The sequence below is a fragment of the Lepidochelys olivacea genome, assembly GCF_965140295.1.
Source record: "Lepidochelys olivacea isolate rLepOli2 genome assembly, chromosome: 1".
In the NCBI taxonomy this organism is placed as follows: domain Eukaryota; kingdom Metazoa; phylum Chordata; order Testudines; family Cheloniidae; genus Lepidochelys; species Lepidochelys olivacea.
Genome location: NC_140411.1, coordinates 228,070,061 through 228,091,213, shown reverse-complemented (window position 1 = coordinate 228,091,213; position 21,153 = coordinate 228,070,061). Strand labels below are relative to the sequence as shown.

General features: G+C 41.8%; 1 protein-coding gene across 6 annotated transcripts in view; it reads left to right on the top strand.

The window, feature by feature from the left end:
- Nucleotides 1-2,822: 2,822 nt before the first annotated feature.
- FAM118A (family with sequence similarity 118 member A) overlaps nt 2,823-21,153 on the top strand; it is a 31,677-nt gene continuing 13,346 nt past the window's right edge. For 2 of the 6 annotated variants that reach the window (XR_014711669.1, XR_014711671.1), the window contains exons 1-8: nt 3,083-3,209; nt 10,650-10,705; nt 12,949-13,201; nt 14,477-14,698; nt 15,364-15,492; nt 15,653-15,938; nt 19,493-19,525; nt 20,474-20,670. Coding sequence is in view for 2 of the 6 variants with exons in the window: in XM_084628360.1 (XP_084484486.1) it covers nt 10,659-10,705; nt 12,949-13,201; nt 14,477-14,698; nt 15,364-15,492; nt 15,653-15,938; nt 19,493-19,525 (970 nt within the window). In the remaining 4 variants the exon portion in view is untranslated. Of the gene's footprint in view, nt 3,210-10,649; nt 10,706-12,948; nt 13,202-14,476; nt 14,699-15,363; nt 15,493-15,652; nt 15,939-19,492; nt 19,526-20,473; nt 20,671-21,153 lie in introns of all 6 variants that reach the window. The other 4 variants (XR_014711668.1, XR_014711670.1, XM_084628360.1 and 1 more) reach the window with 3 other exon arrangements.

Sequence of the window (21,153 nt, the reverse complement as noted above, 5' to 3'; positions counted from 1 at the left end):
TTAATACTATTACTCTTGCAAGAAGCCTCATGGACCCCAAGAGGTTAGAACACTTTTTTTTATTTTGTTTTTAAGACAGCTCCTTTATCAACACAATTCTCCTAACATCATATTGAGACTCTGGTTCAATACTAACTACCCTTCTCTATCGTTTCCACTTCCTTCCCCTTCTTACCTGTAAGAAAAGAGGATGTTCAAACCCCATCATCTATGAATCTGCAGGTTCCCTTTTGACCTCTCTGGTCATATCCCAAAATTTTAGGATGGAATAGTGATTCATAATTGACCACAACAGACAGGAAAAACATGCAGTCATGTAGCGGGGGAGTTTTAAGCCAGTAAATACAATTAGCTTTGAAAAGTCTGTTTAAAAAAAGTACTGTAAAAAATAAGAGTGGCATCAAAAGCAATATTTAAAACTACAATGATTTGAAAAACTACTCCTGCCATTTAGGTGATCTAAAATAGAAAGTGCCACATTTTCAACCTAGTTTTGTACCTGAAATTTCTAGGTACAATTTTGCACTGGTAATTATTTGCAGGCATAATTTGTGCCACTTAGACATCTAACGTCCTGATTTTCAGACACAATCACATACTTATGTGAGGTGGCCTAAATTAATCCCGAATATTGTAAACACAAAATTGGAGACCAGTGTTACCAGAAAATCTGGCTGAAATGATCTAAATGAGCCAGATACTATACTAACCAACGGCACTGTCCAGGATATAAATCAGCTCAGAATTATGAATTTTAATGCAGCAGTTCTAAACATTTCAACTCTATCAACGGGCGTCCTGATCAGGAGTTCTGTAATTATTGTCACTCAGAAGTGACTTTCCAAATACAACAACCTGCTAGGGAAGGTATGTTTCTTTATCATTACAGACAACATATGTCACATACTGTTAATACTCTGAGTTCACAATCTTATTTAATTATCCCTAAACCTATAGACAGTCAGGCCTAACTTTGATTATCCCTAGTGAAGGCAATTTCACAGTTTCCCTTTGCAGTTAGTTCCATTGCTATCCTGCTTTCTTATAGTTCTAATGCTTTTCCTAATACTAGTCTCAGATATCTCCTTGCCTAGCTTAAGGTGATTAGTTCTTGTTTTTTCTTTGTTGACTGGTTGTTATAATAATTGATCCCTCTGTGCTATTTAAGTGTCTGCAATTTAACACAGACTGTCAGTTTATCCTTTTTCCCTTCTTTCATAACAACAGTTAGCACTTTTCATCCATGGGTCTTAGTTCATTTTTCAGATGTGGGTAATATTATCATCTGCCTTTCATAGAGAAACTGAGGCACAGAATGGTTAAGTGGCTTGCCAAAGCTCCCACGGCAAGTCAGTAGCAGAGACTGGAATAAAGCTAAATCTGCTGAATCCAATCTGAGGCTCTTCCATGAGACCATATTCCCTCCTTAACTCAAAAATTCATTTGTGGGAGGGATGAAGGGGAAAGGAGATAGATTAAAAACCCTCTTCTCCACTGCCTGATTTCACTATCTTTCCTAATATATAGGAGACTTTGAAAAGTCCCAACTCAGATCCAATTCAGTGAAAAGGAAGGTTTCAGAGTACCAGCTGTGTTAGTCTGTATTCACAAAAAGAAAAGGAGTACTTGTGGCACCTTAGAGACTAACATGCATCCGATGAAGTGAGCTGTAGCTCATGAAAGCATATGCTCAAATAAATTTGTTAGTCTCTAAGGTGCCACAAGTACTCCTTTTCTTTTAGTGAAAAGAAAGGGGCTTAGATGCTTATAAGACAATAGTATCTCTAAATGTTAGAGTTGTAATAGCAACTCCACAATTGCACAACAGTTTCTGTTTTAACCTCCCAAACAACTTTCAGAAATAATACTCAGTGAAGTGGCCAGTAGACTTGTGAATGATTTTTTTCAATTAGAAGCAGAGGTTATAAAATCACAGTTCCCCTCCAGCTACGTACTTTCTAGCTTTACAGGCCTCCTCTAAATGTGTTTACACTTCCCTTCCTTCAGCAAAATGAAATATTTTTCCTGTGAGTGTGTTTCTATTAGACATCTAAAAATCTCACACAGTTTTCAATCCTTTACGCAAATTTAAATAGCAGAGAGGGATCAATTATTATAACAATACAGAAACATATTTCCTGCACTGCTCAGAAGCAATGCAAAGGCTTGGGGCAGTCGGGGTAACAGAGGAGCTGAGAGAGATGGATGTAATTGCTGGGAAGGCACCTGGAAGTGAACCTGGAGGGTTGGTTGGTGTGGGTGGGAGAAGTATGGAATGTTTTTTTTTGGGGGGGGGGTGTTAGGGCTCCTCTCCCATTAAGTCAGGCACATCTGCCCCTCTCCCCATGTGCCCCTACACCCCCACTCTCCATTCAGCCAGGCATAACTGCTCCTGTCCCTCTATGTCCCTGCACCCCCACACCCTGCCTCAATGTTATCACCCCACTAGATCCTGTGCCCCTGCTCGTTCTCCCCCCCACTAGCCCTTCTGAACCCCAGTCTGTGTGACACCCCCTCCCCCAGCAGCCCAGTGTGCCCCACTTTGTCCAACCCCCCCATACCCCGAGCCTCCTCACCTGGCCCCGCGGGCCGGGCTCTATGAGGAACCCAGCCTCCCTCTCCCTCACTGCAGCGGGCAGCTCCCACTTGTGAGCGGCTGCCCTCTCTTCTGGCACCACCTCCTGGGGAATAGGTGTAATTACAGCTTCCCGTTCCCTCTCCCTCACCATCCATTATGGCGGGAGGCGGGGAACCAGCGTGGGGGGGGGGGAAGGAGAGACACATTAATTCCGCACCTGCGCAGTGGGGCAAAAATCCCCCCCCCCAGAACTGACGTGTCCCAGGCCTGGCCCTTGAGCTCGAGCTCTCAAGGCTCAGCCCTGGGCGGGGTCCTGCTGTTGGCTGACCGCGCACCTGCCCCTATTCCCCCCCCGGAGAGGAGACGTGCGGCGGGGGCGGGGGCTGCAGGGTGTTCAGAGCCAGAGCAGGGGGCCAGCCTCCCCACGGAGGAGAAGGAGGAGGCGGGACAGGGCGGAGCCGGACCGAGCCATGGGCTGGCGGCCGGGCCCCCGGGCGAGGGACGGTGTTTGAGAGGACACGGGCCGGGCGGGGGAAGAAGCCGCCGCGAGGCCCCGCCCCCTCTTGCCGGCGCCCTGAGGGGTGAAGCTGAGAGGGAGGCGCGCTCGGATAACGGCGCAGGAGCCCGGCAGGTTTGTGGGGCGTTGCCCGTCATCCCACCTCCCCCTCCCCCTCCCCCCAGGTCAGGCGCTGCCTCCTTGGCCCCGCGCGGCGGAGCCCGGGGTGGGGCTCGTTCTCTGCCGCTCACCGTGAGCAGGGGCCGTTACTGCCCCGGGGCGCTGCTGGGAACGGCCCCGCCGCGGGGAGTTCCGCACACAGCGCCTCACCCTGCGGGGGGCGGGGGCCTCCTGTGACGCGGGCCTGTCCCCGCGCCATGGGGGCACAACGCTCCGGGGGCGCTGCTGCCCCACAGCAGCCGGGGCCGCGGGGGGGGGAGGGTTGAGCTGTCATGGGTCAAAATAGCAGCCGTCTTCTCCCACTCCACGACTTCTACTTTTAGACCAGGTAGGTGGGCAGAGTCATCCCTGAATTAGGGATAGCTCAGTGGTTTGAGCATTGGCTTGCTAAACCCTGGGGTCTGAGTTCAATCCTTGAGGGGAACCATTTGGGATCTGGGGCAGAAGTTGGGGATTGGTCCCGCTTTGAGCAGCGGATTGGACTGGATGACCTCCTGAGTTCCCTTCCAACCCTGGTATTCTATTCTATGAATTCCTCTTACCCGGTGCCTTTCCTGAGCAGATCAGTGCTGGCCTGGCTGTGCGTCTAAGCCAGGTTTTCTTTGGGTTAAAAAAAATTGTAACATGCGTAAGTTGAATGCGTGGCTGCAGATACCTTTGGCAGGGGGATGAGTGACTGACATTTTATGCAGACACTGAACAGGGAAATAATTCAGAAACAGAGTTCAGAGCCTTTTGGAATGTTTCAGACTTGGCTATTGCACTGCTGGTAAGACTGAGAAACTTCTCCCTAAAGAGGAGTACAGGAACTGTTGCCTGCAGGAGATTATTGGCCTAATACTGACCTATTCTTGTTTCGGAGCAAGTTAGTGTGTATGTGGGGAGAGGGGAGCAGGGGAAGGAGGCACAACTTAAATGCATTTTCTGCTCTGCTATAAACTCTACTAAGTATTGTCTGCAGAGCTCTTTCAAATAGTCAACTAGCACGCTATCTGATTACCCAACTTCCAAGCCGAAGTGCCCACTGCAAGGAGATCCACCAAATAGAGAACGGTTTCTTGAGGGAAGAGGATACCAAGCTAGAATAATGACAGGTTTCAGAGTAGCAGCCGTGTTAGTCAGTATTCGCAAAAAGAAAAGGAGTACTTGTAGCACCTTAGTAGAGACTAACAAATTTATTTGAGCATAAGCTTTCATGAGCTACAGCTCACTTCATGCATCCAATGAAGTGAGCTGTAGCTCACGACGGCTTATGCTCAAATAAATTTGTTAGTCTCTACTAAGGTGCCACAAGTACTCCTTTTCTTTTTTGCAAGCTAGAATACATACTAAGGACCAATTAACCCTCAATGAGTTTGAATCAGTCATACAAGTAGAGGCACTGGAAACTTTGAGGGTCTGAGGCATGAGGGATATGAGTCACCAGTAGAGACCCAGTCCAGTATGAGAGATAGTAAAAAGAGTTGGGCCAACTGCTGATCAGAATAACTGATGATTCCTGCAGAGAAGACCATCTATCCTAAAGAAGCCATAGGATTCTCAGGAAATCAACACTGAATACTAACTCCTATTCCAGCTCTAGCCTCCCTTTTTCTAGGCACGGTCACTGAAGAAGACTTGACAACATCACCTCTATTGGTATCTTGGATCCTTCAAAGTCAGAATCTGTATCAGGCAAAGGCACAGAGATTACTCTAATAGCAGTGATGAATTACCTCCTTATGGCTATTAAACTCTGATGTAGATTACTTGCTCTTATGCACACAGCTCTTGAGAAGCAGAAAGTTGCTATTAGGTATCATCATAGAATATCAGGGTTGGAAGGGACCTCAGGAGGTCATCTAGTCCAACCCCCTGCTCAAAGCAGCACCAATCCCCAACTAAATCATCCCAGCCAGGGCTTTGTCAAGCCTGACCTTAAAAACGTCTTAGGAAGGAGATTCCACCACCTCCCTAGGTAACACATTCCAGTGTTTCACCACCCTCCTAGTGAAAGAGTTTTTCCTAATATCCAACCTAAACCTCCCCCACTGCAACTTGAGACCATTACTCTTTGCTCTGTGATCTGCTACCATTGAGAACAGTCTAGATCTATCCTCTTTGGAACCCCCTTTCAGGTAGTTGAAAGCAGCTATCAAATCCCCCCTCATTCTTCTCTTCTGCAGACTAAACATCCCCAGTTCCCTCAGCCTCTCCTCATAAGTCATGTGTTCCAGTCCCCTAATCATTTTTGTTGCCCTCTGCTGGACTCTTTCCAATTTTTCCACATCCTTCTTGTAGTGTGGGGCCCAAAACTGGACACACTACTCCTGATGAGGCCTCACCAATGTCGAATAGAGGGGAACGATCACGTCCCTCGATCTGCTGGCAATGCCCCTACTTATACATCCCAAAATGCCATTGGCCTTCTTGCCAACAATGGCACACTGTTGACTCATATCCAGCTTCTCGTCCACTGTAACCCCTAGGTCCTTTTCTGCAGAACTGCTGCCGAGCCATTCGGTCCCTAGTCTGTAGCGGTGCATGGGATTCTTCCATCCTAAGGATGATTTAGTTGGGGATTGGTCCTGCTTTAAGCAGGGGGTTGGACTAGATGACCTCCTGAGGTCCCTTCCAACCCTGATATTCTATGATTCCAAGGACTCTGCACTTGTCCTTGTTGAACCTCATCAGATTTCTTTTGGCCCAATCCTCTAATTTGTCTAGGGCCCTCTGTATCCTATCCTCTACCCTCCAGAGTATCTACCTCTCCTCCCAGTTGAGTGTCATCTGCAAACTTGCTGAGGGTGCAATCCACTCCATCCTCCAGATCATTAATAAAGATATTGAACAAAACTGCCCGAGGACCGACACTTGGGGCACTCCGCTTGATACCGGCTGCCAACTAGACATGGAGCCATTGATCACTACCCGTTGAGCCCGACAATCTAGCCAACTTTCTATCCACCTTATAGTCCATCCAGCCCACACTTCTTTAATTTGCTGGCAAGAATACTGTGGGAGACTGTGTCAAAAGCTTTGCTAACGTCAAGGAACAACACGTCCGCTGCTTTCCCCTCATCCACAGAGCCAGTTATCTTGTCATAGAAGGCAATTAGATTAGTCAGGCATGACTTGCCCTTGGTGAATCCATGCTGACTGTTCCTTTCCTGATCGCTTTCCTCTCCTCTAAGTGCTTCAGAATTGATTCCTTGAGGACCTGCTCCATGATTTTTCCAGGGACTGAGGTGAGGCTGACTGGCCTGTAGTTCTGCGGATCCTCATTCTTCCCTTTTTTAAAGGTGGGCACTACATTAACCTTTTTCCAGTCGTCCGGGACTTCCCCTGATCTCCATGAGTTTTCAGAGATAATGGCCAATGGCTCTGCAGTTACATCTGCCAACTCCTTTAGCACTCTCGGATGCAGCGCATCCAGCCCCATGGACTTGTGCTCGTCCAGCTTTTCTAAATAGTCCCGAACCACTACTTTCTCCACAGGGGGCTGGTCACCTCCTCCCCGTGCTGTGCTGCCAAGTGCAGTAGTCTGGGAGCTGACCTTGTTCGTGAAGACAGAGGCAAAAAAACCATTGAGTACATTAGCTTTTTCCACATCCTCTGTCACTAGGTTGCCTCCCTCATTCAGTAAGGGGCCCACATGTTCCTTGACTTTCTTCTTGTTGCTAACATACCTGAAGAAACCCTTCTTGTTTCTTCTTAACTCTTAACATCTCTTGCTAGCTGCAATTCCAGGTGTGATTTGGCCTTCCTGATTTCACTCCTGCATGCCCGAGCAATATTTTTATACTCTTCCCTGGTCATTTGTCCAATCTTCCACTTCTTGTAAGCTTCTTTTTTGTGTTGAAGATCATCAAGGATTTCACTGTTAAGCCAAGCTGGTCGCCTGCCATATTTACTATTCTTTCTACACATTGGGATGGTTTGTCCCTGTAACCTCAATAAGGATTCTTTAAAATACAGCCAGCTCTCCTGGACTCCTTTCCCCCTCATGTTATTCTCCCAGAGGATCCTGCCCATCAGTTCTCTGAGGGAGTCAAAGTCTGCTTTTCTGAAGTCCAGGGTCCGTATTCTGCTGCTCTCCTTTCTTCCCTGTGTCAGGATCCTGAACTCAACCAAAGCCTTCTCTCCGACACCACCTATGTAGCCATTCGTTGACTTCCACGATTCGACGATCTCTACCCAGGCCTTTTCCTTCCACGGGGAGGATGGACGAGAAGACCACTTGCACCTCAGACTCGTTTATCCTTCTTCCCAGAGCCACGTAGTCTGCAGTGATCCACTCAGGGTCATTCTTGGCAGTATCACTGGTGCTCATGTGGAGAAGCAGGAAGGGGTAGCGATCCAAGGGCTTGATGAGTCTCGGCAGTCTCTCTGGCACATCGTGAATCCTAGCTCCTGGGAAGCAGCAGACTTCTCGGTTTTCCCAGTCAGGGTGGCAGATAGATGACTCAGTCCCCCTGAGGAGAGAGTCCCCGACCACCACCACCCACCTCCTTCTCTTGGGAGCAGTGGTTGTGGAACCCCCAACCCTAGGACAGTGCATCTCATGCCTTCCAATCGTCGGAGTCTCCTTCTTTCTCTTCCCTCAGATGTATCATCTAGTCCACTTTCCGCATTAGTACCTGTGGAGAGAACATGAAAACGGTTACTTACCTGTATCTGCGTTGCTGGTACATGAACGCTCCCCTTTCTTCTTTTGGAGGTCACATGCTGCCAAATTTCTTCACCATCCATCTGTCCCTGCAGTGCAGCCTGCTCTGAATCTTCAGAACGTTGTGTCTGTAGAAGCATATCGTGACGTCTGTCCAAGGGAGGATGATGTAGTTAAATTAACCTGCCAAAATGCAGTTCTGGGATTATTTGGGGTTTAAATTGTCCAGAGAAGGCTGTTGGGGGGAGACATAGTTTTGCAAAGGTTACTTTTCAGCATACATCTTGAGATTGTTGCAGTAGGATGGTACTTTGGACCTTAATCTTGGTAAGAAAACTTCTTGGAAGGAGAGAATTCTATCAGTTTGCTATTCCAGGAGAGGAGGGGGGGAATATTTTCCCAAATAAAAGAACAACAAGGGAATAGCTTTCAGGGCAGGCAGGATTGGAAAGAGCAGATTATTTGATGAGTGGAACCAAATGAGACCAGAATCATGGTTATTTACATACTGTCTTTGTGTTTTCATATACTTGATATTTCATTTTTCTAATATATTTTTCCTTATTCTGAGTATAGTGCCCTCAGTTTTAAAATGTTTTCTTGATTCCATAGTCTTGTTTTTATAGCATATTAATTTCAGACTAAATTATAATCTTGGTTGCACCAGTATAAATCTAGAGTAACTCCATGAAGGTCAGTGGATTAATTCTGGATTTACATTGGTTTAACTGAGGGAAGAGGTTACAGCTCACGAAAGCTTATGCTCAAATAAATTGGTTAGTCGCTAAGGTGCCACAAGTCCTCCTTTTCTTTTTGCGAATACAGACTAACACGGCTGTTACTCTAAAACCTTTGTATTTAAGTGAATAAGTAGCTTAAACTGGTTCTGCCCTCCAATCATGCTGTATTTCAGTGAATTGTGTAAGAAAGATAATGACCTTTCCTTTATCTTCTGTGATCTAAGGATTTGCAGGATAGGTTTTTTTGTAGGAGTGTCCAAATGTGACTACTATCATGAGCAAGTTTTGCATGACAACCTGAAATGTTAATTTAAGAGCTATAACAGAGAAAATTGCTTTAGGGCAGACATCTTAGACACTTTTTCTTTTTAATGTTTTCTTATCCTAACTTTTGTTAGGTACTCTGCATGTCTCAAACTAAGTGTTTGTACTAGTGAAACATAGCATACCAGAAAGGTAAAGTTCTTAATTTGTAGCATACTTTACAGGTAAAGTTTCTTAATTTGTTTATGGCCTCCTGCATAACTTAAAAATTATAAATTTGTCTTCAGGGAATGAGTCATGTTCGCAACCTTGAGATGTTTTGGACTGTTTTGTTTTTATTGTAGCAGAAACATAATTTTAGTAATTGTTTAGTAATAGCTTAAGGGCTGGGCTAGGTAATTCTTCAGAACTTGAAATATTCTATAAACCTTCCTGATACCAAAAAAAAAAAAAAAAAAGAGGAGTCCTTTTGGCACCTTAGAAACTAACAAATTTATCTGGGCATAAACTTTCGTGGGCTAGAACCCACTTCATCAGATGTATGAAGTAAAAAGATACAGGAGCAGGTATAAATACATGAAAAGATTTGGGTTGCTTTACCAAGTGTTAGGTCAGTCTAACGAGAGAACTCAATTAACAGCAAGATATCCAGGGAGGAGAAATAATTTTTGAAGTGGTAAGAGAGTGGCCCATTACAGACAGTTGACAAGAAAGTGTGTGTAACAGTAGGGAGAAATTAGTATTGGGGAAATTAAGTTTAGGTTTTGTAATGACCCAACCACTTCCAGTCTTTATTCAGGCCTAATCTGATGGTATCTAGTTTGCAAATTAATTCCAGTTCTGTAGCTTCATGTTGGAGTCTGTTTTTGTAGTTTTTATTGTTGAAGAATTGCCACTTTGAGGTCTGTTGTTGAGTGACCAGAGAGATTGAAGTGTTCTCCGACTGGTTTTTGAATGTTATAATTCATGACATCTGATTTGTGTCCATTTATTCTTTTGCGTAGAGACTGTCTGGTTTGGCCAAGGTACATGGCAGGGGGGCATTGCTGGCACATGATGGCATATATCAGATTGGTAGATGTGCAGGTGAATGAGCCCTGGATGGTGTGGCTGATGTGGTTAGGTCCTATGATGGTGTCCCTTGAATAGATATGTGGACAGAGTTGGCACCAGGGTTTGTAGCAGGGTTTGGTCCCTGGGTTGGTATTTTTGTTGTGTGGTGTGTAGTTGCTGGTGAGTATTTGCTTCAGGATGGGGGGCTGTGTGTAAGCGAGGACTGGCCTGTCTCCCAAGGTCTGTGAGAGTGATAGGTCGTTCTTCAGGATAGGTTGTAGATCCTTGATGATGTGCTGGAGAGGTTTTAGTTGGGGGCTGTAGGGGACGGCTAGTGTCTTTCCTCCACTTGCCACTCAGATTTGGGGTTAAGGAAAGGACAAATATAACTTTGAAAAAATTGCTTTCTCTCTTCTTGAATCTAGAGGTAGGGCAGATCCTCAGCTGGTGTAAATTGTCATAGCTCCACTTAAATCAATTGACAACTTTGAAATCAAAGTTCCTCTTCTGTAATTACATTAGTTTTACTGTCTGTGAGAAGTCGCACACAAATTGTTAATTTAATAAATTGAAAATGCAAAGAAATGGTCAAATACATCAATATTTAATTTTGGCAGTAATTGTTGCACATTTTTTAGGTATTGCATATATAAACTGAGGTATTAAGAGTTGCTAATCTTTTTAAAATAGGGTTCAGAGATGGACTCAGAAGAAATGACAACCAACAGAAGTGAACAAAAATCAAGGTAAATATAATGGTAACTAGTGTGTGTGAGAGAGGGTAGGACTTCTGTTCTTTGGGGATCACCCACTGAGACTCTTGAGTCAAAGGTAACTGTGGGAGTGAGGATGAAGCTTTCAAAAATTCCAGATGCACCTTTGTGAAAAGTTATAGATCATAGTTGCTGCTTTAGCCTTCCAAAATTTTTAGTACACTGTTTTACTTTCCTTCCTACTCTTCCTTCCCCTCCCCGCCCCGCACTTATTTAGACTCTTTTAGGTGTGGGTTTTTTTTTTGTTTTTGTTTTTGTGTTTTAAACTATCTATATGAAAACTCAATAAGTTAACAAAAATGTGCAAAAGTCAAGGCTACCACTGAAAAAGCCTCGAGTTAATTACTGTCCATGATGGTCTCCCTTTATATTGGCTGAAGGGCAACATGAAAATAGTTTCAGTACAGGCTATGACAACAGCATGAAGAAAAAAAGAAAAATTATTGGGAGAGAAGGTTACTTTATAAAACTACCCAAAAAATCCAAACTTTTAAATATTTTTTTTAAATGTTTAAAAATGGCACCACATATGTCTCAAAAGTCTGTAAACATTTGCCTGAGAACAAAACTTTTCCATTGCCAGTATATTTCATACTTGGTTAAGCTGTTAGTGAGAAATAGGTAGCATGTATGCCTGGAGGAAACAAACAATTTGTGTGTGCTGTAGCAGAAAGAAATGTGAGCATAAAAGCAGTATTTTATTTGTCTAAACCAGCTCTTTAGCCACTTTAGTTGTTGCTGTACCTGACGCAATTTCAACAGGGATGTTTAACTTGTTGCTTGTAGATTCAGATAATGTCAGTTGCTCACCCACCCGTAGCAACGATATAAGGGCTGTTTTAAGAGTTAAATATTATAGACCAAATTTAATGTTGAATATTTGTCAAATTATTTTGTTCTTCCACATTATTGAAATATATTCCGCATCTCTATCAGATAATCTTACCAGATTTTTTCTCAAATTTGTAATGTGCATATGATGTAAATAACCAGAGCTTTGTAGATTGTGTCTCTGGTAACTTTGTATTCTATAACTATGTGGAGTTTTAACAGAAAAAAGGGTCTTCAAGCTTGCCTGCTGAAGCCAAGATTAATGAGAAGCTACAAAACTTCAAAAATAAATGAAAAAGAAATTCAGGAAAGAAGAATTTTTCTTTAATTGTATGAAATAATTGAAAATGAGGCTTCCCTCCCTCAGTAATTCTATCTATTTTACCAAGCCTTCTGCATTCAGGGATGATTTTGGACTAATGGAGATGTTTCTTTACAAAGTCCAGTTTTACTTTGTTTTGCGGAAAGCCTCCCCATCAGACTTGCCTGAGAACTCCTTGTGCTTGCTGTTATACAGCTAATACCCAGGGGCAGCTCATGCAGGCAACATTTTGGGGTGAACCTGTGTTTAGAAAGCTTCAGGTGTCACAAAGCTGTGGAGGAGATAATTATCATAAACAGAAAACAGCTGAGGGAGGTGTTTAGGGGAAGGGGAGCATGTATGTGACTATCTTTCACACCACAACTGTACATAAATTCACTGTCTGCTGCAGCACTTGATTAACATACAGATGCAGATGAACTAGAACCTTATTTCTTTGTCTCTTTAAAATATTTCAACTTAGTCATTAGGGTCTGTATATTTAGTAGATCTTTCAATGGTACTATGAAGTACAGCTCTCTTAAAAGAACTTCTGAAAGGATGAGTAGGTGGCCCAAAGGATTGAAAATTGGCGACAGATTGTTGCATTTCTAGATTGCCAGTTTAAATCCAGCTAAGTATATTAGTGAGTATAAGCTATTGCTACTTTATAGCTGTTAAGTAAAAGTAAATTATGTGAAATTAATTTGGTTTGAGTACAGTTCTTGATCACAAATCCCAGTTTGCAATATTTGTCACATTAGTTGCAGTCACAGCATACAGGCCAAAGATAGAGTAGTAAGAGGTCTCATACCCATTCTCCCATCGTAGATGTGGTCTCTCTTGATTAGGGCTGAGGTACATTGACCTCTCACTTTGAGAAAGCTTGTTGCTGCTGCTGCTTGGCCAAAGCTGATCTGTTGAGAAACAGAGTATTGCTACTCTAGGGCTGTCAATTTGGCACTTGTTACAAGCACTAATAGTTCACATGGACACACTAAATTGCTCTTCTATCAAAATCCTAAGAAACTATGACAAGATAACATAGTGTGTAGAAAATGTAGATCTTCTGTTTTTATTTTAGGAAGATTTTAAAAAGTCTAATAAGGAAGCAGCCTTGGGATCTTCTTTTGGTAATTGGAACCGGAGTGAGTGCTGCTGTAGCACCAGAAATACCAGCACTGTGCTCATGGAGGAGCTGTATTGAAGCTGTCATTGGAGCAGCTGAACAGCTGGAGGTGCTTCATCCAGGAGACGTTGCTGAATTCCGCAAAAAAGTGATCAAAGACAGAGACTTGCTTGTAGTTGCACATGATCTCATAAGAAAGATGTCCCCAGTGAGTGTGTATAGTACTTATTATTTAAAGACATTATTATAATAGTAGTATTCCTAGGTTTTGAGCCCTTTGGGGGCAGAAAGAGTCTGTTTTACTATACAGTACTTAGCACAATTGGGCCTTGATTTCTAATAGGGACTTGTAGGGGTTACTGCTCTGTGTGTGTGTGTGTGTATTTTACTTGCATTAATTTGAATGTTTTATTTCAAACCTCGCTGAAAGCTGTGGAAACACATTATGCTTATGTTATGATAAGTCAGTCTGTCAGTGTTCTGAACTCAAATAAGAATTTATAGCTTTGCTGACTGAAACCAGAGATTGCACAGAAATGTTGACAGACCTTGACACTATTGATAGCCTTAAGTTGTCACAGCTCCATTCATTTCAAATAAGGAAAGTCCCCATCCATTCAATGTGCATCTATGCCACTGATTTTGAGATTGAGAAGTTTTGTTTGGGAAATCCATTAAAAACAGCCTGAAGTCATCTTCCAGTAGATGCATTGAGAATATAGAGGGAGAATTTCAAACATATATAGAGATATACTAAGCATAATACTCCCATCCCATCCCCTCAGGGAAAATCCTGCGTACACAGATGGGCTTTGCAGCTCATCCTAAAGATTAAGAATCTCTGGTTTGATTGAGCAAAAGTGATTTCCTGAGACAAGGACTCTCTGCAAGCACCCCAGACTTTAAATCTAGGGAATGGTAACTAAGAGGCAATGACAGCACTTGTGATTTCATGAAGCTAGGACCCTAACTGTATACAGCTTCTAAACATGAACATCAGCACATTGAATTGCACCTGGAAGTGATCAGGAAGCCAGTGCAGTCTATGGAACTCTGGTGTGTTGTGAACTCCCTCTGGTCTACCCCTCATGGAGTTTGGGCATTAGCTAAAAGATGAGTGGAGCACATTTTAATATTTCCGTTCGGAAGTGGCAGAGGAAAGTTTAACTACAGAAGAGATCCCCACCCCCAGGCCTACACATTGCACAAGTTGATTCCTGTCAAAAAGCTTTAGAAAAGTGGATGACCTTACTATATGAGCTGTATAACTAATAGAGGGATGTGTGAAGCCATTCAAATTTATCTCTGACATTTCAAACCATAATATTTTATATACTATAGGAGCTGTCTAAATATGATAACTTTAGTAAATTCCTTTTAAAGAAAAGTATTGGGACAAATGGTTAAGGACCATTGCCATCCTGCTGAAGGCAGTTACAGTACTTACCTTTAACCATACACCATGTTTATTTTTTTTCTTCAGCGCACAGGTGATTCCAAGCCCAACTTTTTCCAGGATTGCTTAATGGAGGTGTTTGATAACTTGGAACAACACATTCAGAATCCTGTTGTTCTACAGTCAATCCTCAGGCTAATGGAGAGAGGCACTATGGTCCTTACAACAAACTATGACAATTTACTTGAGATTTTTGGTCAGCAACAGGGTAAACCTATGGAGTCTTTAGACCTGAAAGATAAGGATAAGGTATGATAAGGCAATGAAATGTCAAGACTTCTTATAGGAGAAAGGAGTTGTCTTGTGCTTTTGCAGGTTTTTTCACTAGTTACTCATTACTACTTAGTTTTCTGTAAAGCTTTTCAGTGAAGTAAAATAATAGCCATGGACAGAAAGTTTTCATTGTCTGGTTGAATAATGTGATACAATTTGCCAGAAAATACCAATGGTAGATTTCTTATATACAGTACAATTCATGTGGATGAAGTAATTGTAACAATCACAAATGTAACTTAATCTAGTGAAGTGATTAGCTCATCACTCATACACTGGAAAGGAAGACTCAAAGATGTCTGACTGGTGTGAAGATTTTTGTCTGTTTTATTCTTAGTGTCTTATGTTTTTGTAAAAAGCTAGAATAAGTTTATTTTGGTCAAAAGCAAAAAGCCTTTAAAAGGTTGTTATTTATATTGTATTCTAATAATTTTACAGTCTATAGTTTAGGAACTTCTGTTTCAAAATGTTAGTAGTTGAACTGTTTTTTTCTGTAACCTGTGCAAGTGGTGGCATACACAAAGGGCAGAAACGATCAACTGTGCTTTACATGTTTGGGCACTTGTACAAGAAGATAGTTTCCCCTTTTTCAGTAGTATAGTATAATCCAAAGTAAATATTACATGCATGATTTGCTTTAGGTTCTTCAGTGGGCAAGAGGTCATATAAAGTATGGAGTTCTTCATATTCATGGCTTGTATACAGATCCCTGTGGAATGGTGTTGGATCCTTCAGGATATAAAGATGTTACTCAAGACCCCGAAGTAATGGTATGTGTGACTTTTCAAGAACATGCTGTGTTTTGCCAAACTGAGTTTTCCATTTCCTCTTTTGTGTGTGTGAAACTTTAAAAAAATGTTTTTACTTTGACCCATGTGTCTTTGGCCAAATAGATAACATTTTTTTTTGTGATCTTAATGTTCTTAACAGGAGGTTCTGCAGAACTTGTATCTGATGAAATCCTTCTTGTTTGTGGGCTGTGGAGAGACTCTGCGTGATCAAATATTCCAGGCTCTCTTTCTGTATACTGTAAAGAATAAAGTAGATTTAGAACATTATATGTTGGTGCTTAAAGAAAATGAAGACCACTTTTTTAAACTCCAGGCAGATATGCTTCTGCATGGAATAAAAGTAGTATCCTATGGAGATTGCTTTGAATCTTTCCCGGAGTATGTCCAAGAGCTAACTGCTCAAATCTGCAAGCAGAGGAGTCCAGGTATTTTTGTTTTGTTATGTTATGTTGAACTTCTGTGTGTGCAACTGAATTTCATTCTTAGTATATTCTTTGTACAAGTGGTACTTGATTTGAGATGTTAATCTAATGGGTAGTTATGAGTGCATGCATGAAAATCTCTGCTTCTGATTGACATACAGAGTAGGAGCATATAATAACAAAATTGTAACTGAATTTTTGTACATTCAGATGTTTGGATTTCTTGTAAATTTACCCTTCACTCTGAATTTCCTGCTTGCTTATTGTATTTGCCAGCTATAGTGTGGTTGTAAGGATTTTTTTCCTTAAGTTATTAATGTGTGTTCTCAAACTTCACTTTCATTAAGTGCAGTACTCCAGATTAAAATATTCGGTTGTAGGCATTATGAGTTCAGAGAAGATAGCAAAAGTGGTTAAAAAGCTGTATGGATTGACTCAGTGGGGGGAACAGTGTGAGAACAATTTATCTGAGCATCAGGAAAAAACTCTGTCAGACTGAATAAGCTGCAGAATAATTTTCCAAGGGTAGCAGTGAAGCCTTATTGCATGGGGCATTTAAAACTAGATTAAGGTAAAACTAAAAAATGTCCTATATGTAATGGTCCAGTATTGGCAGAGAGATGAACTACATTAATTAATCTTTACATCTGAGTCTATGAATTCTGTTTCAATCTTATTGAAAACTTATCGAAGTAATTAGTCTTTTTAAAAAAAAATACAAAAATAAAAAAGGGAGACAGAGAAAAAATATGACAAATATTTTAGAAGTTCTTTTCCAGCAATCTTCTTATTTCAAGTGTTAGTGCATAGATGAGGTTTATTCTACTGTGGCCTTCATCAGGACACTTTGGAGAAATATTAACAAAGGAAACTAACTTTGGGTAACAGAAAATTATTTCACAGCTGTTCTCTGTTATGTCTGCTAAACTGTTGTGACTAGAACTCTGTCAACCTGATTATAAAACAGTAAGTTTAAAAAAAATCAAAGTGCAGGTGGATGTAAGTGGGGTAATGATTTCTGGAATCTGGCTAAGACTATATGTTTAGAACAGAGATTAGGTGAGGAGTGGATTTCTCCAAGAAGGCCATTGAAACCTCTAGGTCTTCAGGAGGCTGGGTATGTAGGACATCTAAGAAAACAATGGATGTGTTGTTTGATTACATCCTACTGGGACACATACTGAAAGGCAGATCTTTGCAGATATTGGCTGTAAACTTGAGTCTGTCCTTTAGACGTATTTCTTCCGGTTAATGCTACACACAATCTTTTTCTCTTTTTTTTTTTTTTTTTTTTAAAGGTCTGAACAGTAACTGATGGCTAGTCAGTCCGATGCAAACCAAACATTGATCTGATGACAGCCAGTGTAACATGCTGATTAAAATCTGAATTAAAAGGGAAAATGCCACGCACCCACATCAATGGGTGGAGAAACTTGCTGGGGCCAGTGGTGAAAGGGGGACAGTCCCAGTAGCAAGGGAGGAAGACACTCACCAAGGGACAATAGGTAGCTCTTCCCCCTCCCCAGCCCCCCTGGGAGTCTCTGGCACCCAGTGGCCAGCTGGGGAGAAAGGTGCTGATTAGTGACAATTCCCCAGCTCCCAGGATTTAGCCTCTTTCAGCTCCATTCCAGCAGGCCCCACTACCCACCCAAACAGGAATGAGAACGCTGCCTGACAGATGCTGTGGGTCTAGCCCCGGGGTAGGCAACTTATGGCACGAATGCCAAAGGCAGCATGTGAGCTGATTTTCAGTGGCACTCAAACTGCCCGGGTCCTGGCCACCGGTCTGGGGGGCTCTGCATTTTAATTTAATTTTAAATGAAGCTTCTTAAACATTTTAAAAACCTTATTTACTTTACATAAAACAATAGTTATATATTAAAGACTTACAGAAAGCCCTTCTAAAAACTTTAAAATGTATTACTGGCACGCAAAACCTTAGAGTGAATAAATGAAGACTCGGCACACCACTTCTAAAAGGTTGCCGACCCCTGGTCTAGCCAGTCGCCTGTTTAAGAGCTCAGGAAGGAACTTTTTTCCCATGGGCTAATTGGCAGAGGACCAGGGAGTATTTTGCCTTCTTCATGACATCTTCAATCCACAGTGAGTTGAGTAAGAAAGTGCTTAGTACCTAACCGAGGTACTGGGGTGGAGTTGTTTATATGTCACAACTTGCGGCTGGTTACCTGTGTGGTTAAGAGAATAAAATGAATGGTTCCCAGAGGTAAAAGACTGGAATTTTGGTAATGGGCCTTGGGCTCATGATAGGTTCAGACTTTGTGGGCCAAGGTCAGACCTTGTGGCCCTTGAAGGCTGAGGACCCCACCCTGCTGCATGCTGAGTCCCCCTCATGAGGTGCTAGGACTCGGAGAGAGCCGAGTCCTAGGGGGTAGGCTGAGGAGAGCCAGCCCCATGTTATGGGTTGAATGGTAAGGAACCCTGTAACTCTGGCACCAATTATGTATTATATAGAAAGGAGCCCTGAAATCCCCATACTGGAACCAATTAAATGTCTGGTGTAGGAGAGCGTGGTGATGGGCACGTAGCGCCCCTCCCCTGTGTTAAACTTTAATAAAAGTTGTATTCTGCCACTTAATTCCTCATTTTGCTGCTGTGTCCACATCAAACCATTACTGGCAATGACTGCAAGCTTAGACTACAACCTTGCAAACATGCACACAAGTAATCTTGTTAAATTCAGTGGGACTTCTCACATGCGTATGTGTTTTTCAGGATTCAGGCTTTAGTTTGAGCGTGTTTATGGGGCTAAAGAGTCTTCATTTTGATTTTAATCAAAAAATTTAGAAGGAACCCAAACTAAATTGATTACAGATATGGAAAGCAGCTTTTCAGGTTATACAGGTGGCAGTGAGAAATTGACATAACTTATTTGGTGTAATAGCCAGTCTCCTGGGTTTTGATGCAATGGATAAGTGTGTATCACAGCCTCATTTTTGTTTTTTCTCACAAATTAGCAATAGTTAATTGTCACTAAACTTTCTTCAGTCATTTAAGAGAACAGGATCATGAGCTAGTTTTACAAAGGTTGCATTACAAATATATTTGTAACAAGCTGTGCCAGTGCCAAAATTTTGTTACAAACTGATGAAATTCTCTCATTGGTATTAGCATTTTGAGACTACTTTAAATGTTATGTCCCCTGATCAATTGTTTGAAAATTCAGTGTGTTCAGATTCTGTTGTTTGATAGATAGATAGTTCTCTTGATTACTGTGCTACTCACTTTATAGAACTCTGCCTAGGTGTAATACTAGAGCAGTTTCCTGACTACCTTTAAAAGCCAAGCCAATGTTGGATATTGTATAATGATAATGTTGTAAGGTACTTGCATTAACCATGCTTTATTTCTAAAATAAAAGGGCTCGACTCTTAGTAGGTAGCATGCATTATATAAAAGATACAAATATTTTTCTAGCAACTATTTGATCTGGAGTGTCAGAATTTTATTCAAAAGCTATTACAGTTTTTTGTTGTTCTTTAGTTTACTAAAGAATATCCAGACTAGTTGTTCACAGTTGAATTGTTCTCTCTTTCTAGATGCTGATCTAGTGGATAGTACAACACTGTTGGGTAAAGAATATTTTTATAATACAGTTTTCAAAAGTAATAATGGGTGAAGTCTTATTCAGACAGTAAATTAAGTAAGAGATGACAGACATGATCACTGCAGAGCTGTGATTTGGCTATGAAAATCTCCTTGATTTTGAAATGTATGTGTGTTCCCTAGTTTTTTCCCCCACAAGTTGCCTTAGTGGTAGATTACTGTTGTCTTTCAGTTGCCATAAAAGGCAGACAATTCATGCTAATCAGACCGATTTAACCTTTGTGCAGTCTTAGCTTGCTTTAAAACTTGTCACTTTAATTTGCCAACCACCTATACTCCACCCTTTTGAACGCTTTCCATCGTATAGCTGGGACTGAACAAATTTCAGATTTAGGTACTGAGCACTGCTGCTGTTTTCTTCCCCCAAACAAATGCTGTGCAGTACAAGGATTAAATAGTGAATCTGAAAAGGCAGAAAACCTCAATCTTTAATCCTGCCTATTGCCACTTACTTTGATCTTCCCTAGGCCTCCTGTTTGTCAAGCAAGTCAAAGATGGTAAAAATCTGTTCAGCATTTGCTCATTCATGGGTGTACTCCCTCCTTATCAGAGATTAGGACTAATAGATTTAAACATATGATATAAGGGAGTTAATGTTAATATTAAAACAACACCATCAACTTAAAATTGGACTTCTGAGACTTCTTTAACTGCTATTGCTACAAATAACATCTAAAATTAACTGAAAAAGTAGAGTAAAATTCTCCTGTTGGTTTACATTGGACATTTTAAAGTACTTTGTGTCTAATTACTCATTTCCCATTATTTGTGTGGGTCTTTCATGCTGCAAGCAGAGAGAAAACATTCGAATTATAAAACCAGACATTGGCAGGGAGGCTTAGGGACAAGTGTAGGATCTAAAACTGTGTTTAACTCACCAAACTAACTAGATTTCATGCTTGTGTTCCTTTCAGATTAGTCACTAAATCTGTCTTTCAGAAGAGAGCAAACAAAGGGCAGTCAGAAACTGAAAATATGAAAACAAATCTTAACCCTGGTCCATATTGCACATTCACTTATCTCCTTGTAATAACTTAACCACCCAACCCTATATCACCAGCAAACTTAATACCCATCTTGCTCACGCTTTTTGGAAATATCCTGTATGGAGGTAAGAATGGTTCCTTAACATAGGCTAGTAGCTTTCCAAGAAACAAGTCTCTAGGCTCTGGGGAGAAGGATGTCCTGACTTTAAAGGGACAGCCTCCCTCTTACACTCAAGAACAGAAGCAGGTGCTGTGATGTGTAGTTCTAAGCAGCCCAAAGCAGGAATCCCTCTAGTGACTGTGGATCCCAGAGTTCTAAAGGGTAGTGTGCTCACTGCAGGAATGGAGCTTGTCATACAATATCACTGCAAAAGCAAAAATTTTATTCCTTCCGCTTTTCTTAGCCCAAATAGTGGGGGCCTAGTTTAGGTCCTGGTGTCCATTGTAATGATGGAAATGTCCACAGGTGCCTCAGGTCCAGAAGAATCCCTCACTCTGATGAGGCTGTGGAGGGAATATTTGACATCCTCTGGCCAATGGTGCAAACATATACTATTGGTCAGTAAATATTATTTATTTACCTATTCATAACTTTTCCTTCTCCCTTG